The sequence below is a fragment of the Jaculus jaculus genome, chromosome 18, assembly GCF_020740685.1.
Source record: "Jaculus jaculus isolate mJacJac1 chromosome 18, mJacJac1.mat.Y.cur, whole genome shotgun sequence".
NCBI classification, from domain to species: Eukaryota; Metazoa; Chordata; class Mammalia; order Rodentia; family Dipodidae; genus Jaculus; species Jaculus jaculus.
This window is the reverse complement of record NC_059119.1, coordinates 13,385,278-13,396,005: the sequence shown is the minus strand read 5'-3', so window position 1 is coordinate 13,396,005 and position 10,728 is coordinate 13,385,278. Positions and strand designations below refer to the sequence as shown.

The 10,728-nt window shown below is 47.4% G+C and overlaps 2 protein-coding genes and 1 pseudogene across 2 annotated transcripts in view; 1 reads left to right on the top strand and 2 right to left on the bottom strand.

Annotated features, from left to right (window-relative positions):
* Spock2 (SPARC (osteonectin), cwcv and kazal like domains proteoglycan 2) overlaps positions 1-8,560 on the top strand; it is a 39,734-nt gene extending 31,174 nt beyond the window's left edge. Inside the window, exon 12 of the mRNA XM_045137814.1 lies at positions 8,544-8,560. Within this exon, the coding sequence (XP_044993749.1) occupies position 8,544 (1 nt within the window). The 3' untranslated portion in view covers positions 8,545-8,560. The remainder of the gene's footprint in view (positions 1-8,543) is intronic.
* LOC101605032 lies at positions 59-3,233 on the bottom strand (annotated as a pseudogene).
* LOC101595230 (eukaryotic translation initiation factor 1) lies at positions 6,767-8,280 on the bottom strand. Its single transcript, XM_045137749.1, is given in 2 exon segments — positions 6,767-7,419; positions 8,274-8,280. Coding segments are annotated over 2 exon segments (492 nt in total). The 3' UTR covers positions 6,767-6,934.
* Positions 8,561-10,728: the final 2,168 nt, after the last annotated feature.

The following is a 10,728-nucleotide window of genomic DNA, read 5'->3' as shown; positions in this document are numbered from 1 at the left end:
ACCCCAGGCCGGCCTTAAGGTGTGTGCCACCATGCCTGGCTTGGATGTTGTCTTTTTTTTTTTTTTTTTTCTTTTTTCTTTTCCTTTGAGGCAGGGTCTCACTCTAGCCCAGGCTGATATGGAATTCACTCTGTAGTCCCAGTGATCCTCTGACCTCTGCCTTCCGATTGCTGGGATTAAAGGCTGTACCATCATGTCTGGCTTGGATGGTCTCTTTCTCTTTTTAAATTAAAAAAAAATATTTTATTTGAGAAAGGGAGAATGGGTGCGCCAGGATCTCTAGCTACTGCAAATGAACTACAGACACATGCACCACCATGTGCATCTGACTTACACGGGTCCTGGGGAATTGAACCTGGGTCCTTTGGCTTTGCAGGCAAACACCTTAACAGCTAAGGCATCCCTCCAGCCCGGATATTGTCTTTTTAATCACAACCATTCTGACTGGGATGAAGTGGCTTCTCATTGTGGCTTTGACCTGTATTTCCTGATGATTAGTGATGTTGAACAAATTTCCAAAGACTTGTAGGCCATTTGTCTATCTTCTTTTGAGAAATCTTGAGATCAGTTCCTCATTTTAAAACCAGATGTGATTGCATTATTGAATTATTTCTATGTTTTGACAATTAATCCTTTGTTAGGTAATTTGCAAATATTCTCTTTTATGTGCAAATTGTCTCTTCACTCTTATAGCTTTTAAAAAATCTTTTATTTGTTTATTTGAGAGACAGAAAGAGGCAGACAGGAAAAGAATGAGTATGGGTACTCTAAGGCCCCTTGCCATTTCAAACAAAGTCCAGACACATGTGCCACTTTGTGGCTTTATGTGGGTACTGGGGAATCAAATCTGAACTGTCAAGCTTTGCAAGCAAGTGCCTTTAACCACTGAGCATTCTCCAATCCTGGTAGTTTTCTCCCTTCCTTCCTTCCTTCCTTTTTTTTAAAAATCTTTTTTTGGAGCAGGTTTCACTCTAGCTCAGACTGACCTGAAATTCACTATGTAGTCTCAGGGTGGCCTCGATCCTCCTATCTTAAAGGTGTGCGCCACCATGCCTGGCTTCTTTGTTTATTTATTTGTTTGTTTATTTATTTATTTATTTTGAGCTAGGGTCTCACTATAGCCCAGGCTGACCTGGAATTTACTGTGTAGAATCAGGCTGTCCTTGATTTTACTGTGAAGACTCAGGCTGGCCTTGAACTCACAGTAATTCTTCTACCTCTGCCTCCCAAGTGCTGGGATTAAAGATGTGGGCCACGCGCCCAGCTGTTTTTGCCTTTTGTTTTAGACACTCTCATGTAGACCAGGCTAACCTTGCACTCACTCTGCCCCTGTGAATGATCTTGAACTTCTGATCCTTCTGGCTCTGTGATTCCATGCATGTACCGTCACACCCAAATGATGCTATGTTGGGGATTGAACCTAGTGCCTCATGCATGATAAGCAAGCTCGGGCTGGCCTTGAATTTGTTATATGTAACCCAGAATAAACTCCAGATCCACCTACCTCCATCTCCCAAGTGCTGGGGTCACAGGCATGCACCACCATGTCTGCCTTTAAAATTTATTTATTTATTTATTTATTTGAGAGAGACAAAGTCAGAGGGAGAGAGGAGAAGGAAGAAGTGGGGGTGGGGGCGTGGAGAGAATGGGCACTCCAGGGCATCCAGCTATTGCAAACAAACTCCAGATGCATGCACCATCTTGTGCATCTAGCTTACGTGGGTCCTGGGGAATTGAACCTAGGTCCTTTGGCTTTGCAGGTAATGCCTTAACTACTAAGCCATCTCTCCAGCCCTGCCTTTAATTTTTTTTATTCATTTACTTATGAGAGAGGGAGAAAGAAAGAATGAGTGTGTTAGGGCCTTATGCCACTGCAAATGAACTCCAGATGCATGCACCACTTTGTACATCTGGCTTTACACAACTGGGGAACCAACCCCAAGCCATCAGGCTTTGCATCCAAGCACTTTTAACCACTGAGACATCTCTCCAGTTCTCTGTTGTTTTTTTTTTTAAGCTTTTACTTTTATTTATTTATTAATTGGAAACAGAGAGGGAGGGAGGGAGAGAGAGAGAGTGGGAATGGGTGCGCAAGGGCCTTCAGCCACTGCAAACGAACTCCAGACTCATGTGCCCCCTTGTGCATCTGGCTAATGTGGGACCTGGAGAATCAAACCTGGGTCCTTAGGCTTCACAGGCATGTGCCTTAACTGCTAAGCCATCTCTCCAGCCCTTAAGTTTTAAAAAAATATTATATTATTTTTTCAATCCACAGAGAACCAGTTTTATTAACAAAATATTGTTGCCAGAACCTCTAGAACATAAATGCAATGGTACCATATGTTTGTAATTTAGTAATTTGAGGGAGTAGTACATTTGTGGAATGATCTCTTCTGCTTATAAAGCAGAAAAGTCCTCTATCTTCTTCCATCAAGTGATGTGTATTGCGTAATGCTTAATAGCTTGCCACAGGCTCAGTTGCCCTGGATTAGGAGCCTGAATAAAACTGTCAGTATTATGTTCTCCCATAGTCCCACAGTAGGGAACCCCTCTTAGGAAGCTGACAGCGCACCAAGCTCAACTGAGAAACGTCACTTTCCCAAAGCCCCTTGCTGCTGAACTGGCCTATCTTTGTATTGCCTTTGAGACTGTCACACCAACCCGTAGCAGGTCTGCAATTCTTTCACCCCTTGCTCGGCAACTCCTACCCCCAGGGAGGTCGTACCTCCAAGTCCACATTTTCAAATATAGCTTGAGCCTGTGGTCTTCTGAACCTTTTTCATGGGTTTGGAATCTTTAGACTCTTCAGGTGAACTCGGTGAGGCGTGTTAGCTCCACGGCCCTTCTCAAGGAGCTCTCTAGGCTTCTTCAGACTCTTGGGCCCCTCGATAGTTAGACACATGATCCACATGGATAGTTCTTCCCTTGATCTTGATCCCATTCAAATTGTCAACGGCCAGAATTGTGTTCCTTTGCTCTTCATAACACAGGAAACAGAATCCTTTGGATTTCCCAGTCTTCTTGTCTCGCACAAGGTTGATGTTAACAATCTCCCCATATTGTGAGAACACACAGGCAACGTCCCCTTCAGTCAGTTCACAGGGGAGCCCTCCCAGAAAGATCCAGGCGCTGTCCTTGAACCCCGAGTGCCACGACACCTTGTCCGCCACCCCAAGTCGAACCTCTCGCTCACTCAGCTGGTTGATCAATTTCACCTTTGTTAATGGGTTCATTTCCGCCTTTTTATTATTTGTTTATTTGAAAGAGGGAAAGAAGGAGAGAGAGAGAGAGAATGGGCACACCAGGGCCTCTAGCCATTGCAAACGAACTCCTGACACATGAACCCCCTTGTGCATCTGCTTACGTGGATCCTGGGGAGTCGAACCAAGGTCCTTTGGCTTTGCAAGCAAGCGCCTTAACTGCTAAGCCATCCTCTCCAGCCCCACTGTTTTGTTTTCTTAATGTGGTACTAGGGATTGCACCCAGGCCATTGACCTAGTAGGCAGGCACCCTACCCACTGAGCCACATCCTCAGCTCTGTCAAGCACTTGTCTCACCCAGGAAATTACAAAGGTCTTGGGATCTGATGTGGGGCACACACCCAACCTGTACTTCACGTTACGTCACAGTGTCACAGTCGGGGACAGTAACCAGTGAGGACCACAGCCCAGGCAGGACAGCCTCCTACCCTAGCTTGCCAAGCAGCTGGTTCCAGTGGGTCCTCCTGTGCTTTCTCACCCAGGGGTCCATTCATCCCAGGACGCTGAGATCCATTCTAGAGGGTCTGTACCAGCCAAGGCGCGCTGTCCTGCTCCTCACTTGCCGAGCAGCTAATAGGGGCCCATGTACTGTCTCCACACGGGTGAGTGGGCATGGAGTGGTGGGAGGATAAAGAGATGGAGAAAGACACAGATACACACACACACACACACACAGCCCTGCTCATCAGGGCTGGGAAGCAGAGTGGGAGCTGGGAAAAAAGAAACAGGTGAAAAAAAAAAGCCCAACCTGGCTTAGGAAGGGCCTGGGGACATGGCTCAGTTGGTAGAGAGAGTGCTTGCCCAGCATACCCAAAGTCCTGGGTTTGATCCCCAGCCCCGCATAAGCAAAGTGCGGTGGCGCATGTCTGCAATCCCAGCACTCGGGACATGGAGGCTGGAGGGTCGGAAATCCAGGATCATCCTTGGCTCCATAGTGAGTCTGAGATCAGCCTGGGGTACACGAGGCCCTCTTGGGGTGGGGAGTGGGGTGGAGGGAGAAAGGAAAGGAGAGAGAGGGAGAGAGAGATAGAGAGGAAAAACATCCTAGAGAGCCAGTAAGGGGAACAGATTGGCCTACAGGAACGCATGTGTCAATGCGGCTTTGTTTGTTTGTGATAGAGCTCATCTCACCACTGGAGCCCTGGCTGGCCTTGAACTCACTATGTAGCCAGGCTGACCTAGACCTCGCTATGTAATTGAGAATGACTTTAGACTTGTGATCCTCCTGCCTCAGCTGCCTGAGAGCTGGGATTTACAGGCATGCACCACCGTGCCCAGCTTGTGGGTGGGCATCTTTCTTTCCTTCTTTCTCTTTTTCTTTCTTTTTATTTATTTATTTATTAGAGAGTGACGGACACAGAGAGAAAGAGGCGGCCGTGCCAGGGCCTCCAGCCACTGCAGATGAACTCTAGATGCGTGCGCCCCCTTGTGCATCTGGCTAACGTGGGTCCTGGGGAATCGAGCCTCAAACTGGGGTCCTTAGACTCCACAGGCAAGTGCTTAACCACTAAGCCATCTCTCCAGTCCTCTTTCTTTCCCTCTTCTTTGTTTCTTCTTCTTTTTTAAAATTTATTTGAGAGAGAGAAAGAGGGGGAGAGAGAGAGAATGGGCTCACCAGGGTCTTCAGCCACTGCAAACAAACTCCAGACGCGTGCGCCCCCTTGCGTGCTTGTATCACTGTGCATCTGGCTTATGTGGGTTCTGGAGAGTCGAACATGAGTCCTTAGTCTTTCACAAGCAAGCGTCTTCACTGCTGAGCCATCTCTCCAGCCCCTTATTTCTTTGAGATAGGTTCTTGCTATGTAGCTCACACTGGCCTTAAACTTGGGATCCTCCAGTCTCAGGTGCCCAAGTGCTGAGATGACAGGCATGTGCCACCTCAGCTGGCCATGTATGTGGCTCTTGCCCGTGCCGGGTGGTGCCCCCTCAGGCCATGCACACTCACTGCAAAGGGCTGATGGAGTCTGGGTGACAGTGGAATGGCGATGCAGAAAAAGGCTTGCAAAGGCTGACAGCAAATTGGGGTCTGTCTGCCAGGGTTTTGGCCTTTCATTATTGAGATGGGGGTCTCATGTAGCTCAGGCTAGCTTCAAACTTACTGTACAGCTGAGGACGACCTTCAACTTTTGATCTTCCTGCCTCTGCCACTCGAGTGCTGGGATTACAGGTGTGCATCTCACCTGGTTTATCAGACCCAGGGCTTTGTGCACACTAGACCAACCCTACCAACTGAGCTAGAGCCCCAGCCCCTAGTTCCTGACTTTTCAGACCAAGACCCAACGCCACCTCCTTGGGAAGTGCACAGACCAGGTAGTAAAGTAGACCTGACCACCTTGACAGGCCTGCTTGGGAACCTGGCCCTTGGCAAGTGTTGCTGTAAAGTTCGTGTTGCTGGCAGAAATCACCCGACCAAGAGAAGCTTTGGGGTGAAAAGGGTTTCTTTTGGCTTACAGACTTGAGGGGAAGCTCCAAGATGGCAGGGGAAAACGATGGCGTGAGCAGAGGGTGGACATCACCCCCTGGCCAACATTAGGTGGACAACAGAAACAGGAGAATATGCCAAACACTGGCAAGGGGGAAACTGGCTATAACACCCATAAGCCCGTTCCCAACAATACACTCCCTCCAGGTGGTGTTAATTCCCAAATCTCCATCAGCTGGGAACCTAGCCCTCAGAGCTCCTAAGTTTATGGGGAACACCTGAATCAAACCACCACAGCAGGTGTCTGGCATCTTGGATTTCAGGACAGTTCCCATGGTTCTCTGAGAAATGTGGCTCCGTGGCCTCCAGTCCTTCAGGCAAGCAGTGTGGCTTGTGGTGATCACCTGCTTTCATTCAGGAAGTCTGGAATTTGGGGACATGCCAGCGGAGTGCCTGTGTGATGGGCCCTGACACGCCTCATCGTCAGTGAGCTTCCCGTAAAAAAGCATTTCAAGTGTTCTCAGAGCTCCTTGAAGGAGGAATTAATCACGGCCCGAGTGACTCCTCTGGCTTTGCCTGGCTGTTTGTTTTCTTTTTTTACTCCCTATCCTTTCCATTAAAAAAAAATCTTAGCTGTGAGTACAGATAAATGTGGACTCCTGAAAGCCCCTTAAAAAAAATATCTTTATGCTGGAGAGATGGCTAGTAGTTAAGGTGTTTGCCTGCAAAGCCAAAGGACCCAGGTTCAAGTCCCCAGTACCCACATAAGCCAGATACACAAGGGAGCACAAGTGCCTGGAGCATTCTCTACCTGCCCTTTGCATGCTCTCTCTCTCAAATAAGTAAAATAAAAAATAAAAATATTATTTATATTTATATATTATAAAAAATATCTGCACTCCAGCACCCAGGCCAGCATCTGCCTCGAGGTGGTTTAATAAATACTGTTGAGGGATAACATCCAAGCTCAGCCCCATCAGTAGGTCAACTGCAGCCAGTGACCTGGACTTCTAGCCCTTTCTTCCCAGCACTCCTGACCCATTTTTTATTTTTTTTATTTTATTTTATTTATTTTTTATTTTTGGCTCTTTTCAGTTTATTGCATGAAGTTACACTAGTCCAAGTTAAAAGCGGACCCCAAATGGTTACATTATACAAGCTGTGAGGTTTTTAAACTTGTGACAAGGGACAGGAGGGACATTCTACTCACTGCAAGGAAATCCTCACTTATACTTCAGAGAGCCACAAGCACTTAAAACCCATGAACCTTCAGCTGATCGTCCTTAGCCAGTCCAATCTCTATTAGGAACTAGCATATGTTCTTGCGCTGGTCACCCTGTAGCTGAATCACTTCTCCATATTCTGGATGTTCAATTACAGTACCATTGCAGGCAAATTTCTTCTTGAACGCCTTTACTAGTTTCTTTTTATCGTAATCATCAGCGATCCCTTGGACAGTAGTCAGGGTCTTCCTGCCGTTCCTCTGTTGAATTCTTATATGGATATAATCCTCAGTGCCGGCAGGAAGCAGGTCATCACCCTTACTTGCATCAGCAAAGGGGTCGAAAGAGTGGAGGTTCTGGATAGCGGACTTACGATACGATTCCTTTTCCTCGGTGGAAACGGCCTGCGGAAGGCGGCTGCGGGAGAAGGCGGGCAGGGGGGACGGAGCATCGGGAAGCGAGGGGGCTCGAGGGGGAGGCAGCTGAGTCCTCGGCGGCGGCTCACTGACTGGGCCTGACCCATTTTTTAAAAAGATTTATTTTTATTTATTTATTAGAGACAGAGAGAGAGAGAGAGAGAAGGGAAGAGAGAAGGAAAGAATAGGCACGCCAGGGCCTCCAGCCACTGCAAATGAATTCCAGATGCATATGCCACATTGTGCATCTGGCTTATGTGGGACCTGGAGAATCGAACCTAGATCCTTAGGCTTCACAGACAAGCACCTTAACCGCTAAGCCATCTCTCCAGCCCCCTGACCCATTTTAACTGCCAGACAGTAGGGTCTTCCTGTGCATACAACCCTTAATAAGGGCTGGAAAGATGGCTCAGCATTTGTGGAGCTTGCCTGTAAAGTCTAGTGATGGGTTTAGTTCCCCAGTAGCCACATAGTACCAGAGGCACAGGGTGGCGCGTGCATCTGGAGCTCATTTGCAGCAACTGGAGGCCCTGGTGCACCCATTCTCTCTATCTGTTTGTCTCTCTGTGCTTGCAATAAATAAATACTTATTTATTTTTATTTATTTATTTGAGCATGACAGAGAAAGAGGCAGATAGAGAGAGAGAGAATGGGTGCACCAGAGCCTCCAGCCACTGCAAACAAACTCCAGACGCATGCGCCCCCTTGTGCATCTGGCTAACGTGGGTCCTGGGAAATCGAGCTTCGAGCCAGGGTCCTTAGGCTTCACAGGCAAGTGCTTAACTGCTAAGCCATCTCTCCAGCCTTAAATAAATACTTAACAAAAAATCTTCAGTAATTGGGCTGGAAAGAGGACTTGGCAATTAAGGTGCTTGCCTGTGAAACCTAAGGACCCATGTTCGACTCTTCTGATCCCACATAAAGTACAAAATTACAAAATTACAAAACTCACCTAACATGTTGAAATTTCTGACAAGAAGCTGTAACTGGAAGGTGGGAAGAGGGGCATGCAGGCACGGGGCTGCACACCACGTAGTCCGGGCATTCAGTAGGTAGAGGCTGGAGGCTCACAAGTTTGAGGCCAGCTTGGGCTACATGGTGAATGCTTACCTCAAAATTTTAAGGAGTTGGAGGCATGTGGTGGCCTCCTGAGTGTTGGGATTAAAGGTGTGGACCACCACCACTTTCTAACACACTGTAATACATAAACGTGTTCTTACAGACTACATCTATGGATCAAATTTGGCCTGTGACACTCCAGCTGTGACCTGTAAACTAAAATGCTCAAGGAGCTTTGGCCTACGTAATTCTACTAATAGCCACAAGAGGGCGCTCCAGGACTTTGTGTTAATCTAGATCTTTGGCAACCAGCAGGGATGGAAGGTATCCGGTGAGTTGTTGGCCAGCGAGGTCCCTGTTGCCTCCAAAACATTACAAGCTATTGCCAAGGTCCTTGATTTCCCACCAGAAACAGATGGCAAGACCCTATTGCTGAAGACTACACATGCATGGGCGGCAAGGTCACTGAGAAACCAAGCTGGGGCTGAGCTAAAAACCTTCTCCCTGTAGACCAACTGACTGAAAGCTGGAAAAAGCTGCACTGTATGCAGCCCTATGGGAGACAGAAGTCATCAGCGGTGAAAACAGGGGACACTGGAAGCCTCAGGTTTGGCCAGACAGGCCAAATGACCAAACGGGTGCAACAGTGGCATGTCTGTTCTGGGGGAAACCAACTGCTCTCTAATTGGACTGGGGAGACCTGCTCTATAGGAGGGAATGCACGCCTGGTACTGAAAACCTAATCAAAAGCCTATGGCAGGGGAGGTCATGAGCCTTAGGGGTATAAAGCCTGATCTTGTCTGGATAGATGCATATATTACTCTCACCAAATTGCCCTGTGAGCACTACACTTAATGTTCATATTTATATATGAATGCTACTCTCATTTCTGGTTAGAGAAGCTTCTCTTCAGATGGTGGTGACCACTGGAATGACCCAAAAGGCATCATGGTGCTAAGAAGGGACGGAGGAGCGTCCAGCACTGAAACATCTCTATCACACCCTCCAAGGCTCAGGGTCCATTGCGGAAGAGGTGGCTGAAATAATGTAAGAGCCAAAGGAAGGGCACCACTCCTTTCATACAACTGTCCAGAAAGAACTTGGCCTCGATATCCATGACCTCACAGTGCCTAGCTAGCAATACCTTCACAAGAACTGCATAATAGAAGGAAAAGATGATGACATCAAACAAAAGAGAGACTAATGGAGAGAGGGAGGGGATATGGCGGAGAGCAGAGTTGTGAAGGAAAAAGTGGGGGAGGGGAGGGAAATACCATGGTTTGTTGTCTGCAAGTATAGAAGTTGTAAATTAAAAAAAAAAAATCACACATTACAAAGAAAAAGATCTCTGGCAGCCAAGCCCAGAGGTGTCCGGGGACTGGAGGTTCAGCAGCAAAGGTTTCTCAAGTACCAAGGGGGAGACACAAGGAAGGGTTGGGATGAAGCTAATGGCAACTGTTTTCCCTCTCCCCACTTTTTCTTTTGTTTCCCCTCCATTCTCTCTCTTCCTTTTTCTTTCTCTCTTCATCTCTCCTTCCCTCCCTTCCTCCTCTTTCTTTCTTTCTTTCTTTCTTTCTTTCTTTCTTTCTTTCTTTCTTTCTTTCTTTCTCTCCCTCTCTCTCTCTCTCTCTCTCTTTCTCTCTCTCTCTTTCTTTCTTTCTTGGTGTTTTGAGACAGGGTCTCATGTAGCCCAGGCTCATCTCAGACTTGCTAATGTAGCTAGGCAGGACCTTGAAACCCGGATCTTCCTGCCTCTGCCTCCCAAATGCTGCTATTTCCTGGTAAGCACTGCACCTGGCTTTTAAATTTACTCTCCAACCATGACACCTGATAGCCCGTCATGATATTTGAATCTTTGCTGGGCAAACAAGTCCAGAGGCAGCACAAAAGTACTGCAAAACAAAGAAAGAAATAGTCACCAGTAGCTGTTTGATAGCTTTTTCATAAGATTGTGCACATTTGTGTGTGCAGATTCAGAGGCCAGAGGACAAGCTCTCCCACTTGCTTCTTTGAGGCAGAGTCGCTCACTGAATCTGGAGCTGCTGTTTTCAGTTAGACTGGCTGATCAGAAAGCCCTGATCATTCTCCTGTCTCTGCACCCCCACCTCCCACAGGACTGGGGTAACAGACAGGCGTGGTCCTGCTTGGCATTTTACATGTCAACAAAGGCTCTCTCAGGCCCTCGTGCTTCTGCAACAAGCAAGGTTACTCTCAGCCTTACTTAAAGATATTTACAGGGCTGAAGAGATGGCTTTGTGCTTGAGGCACTTGCCTGCGAAGCCTAAGGACCCATGTTCGGCTCTCCAGGTCCCATGTAAGCTAGATGCACAAAGTGACATAAGGTCGCA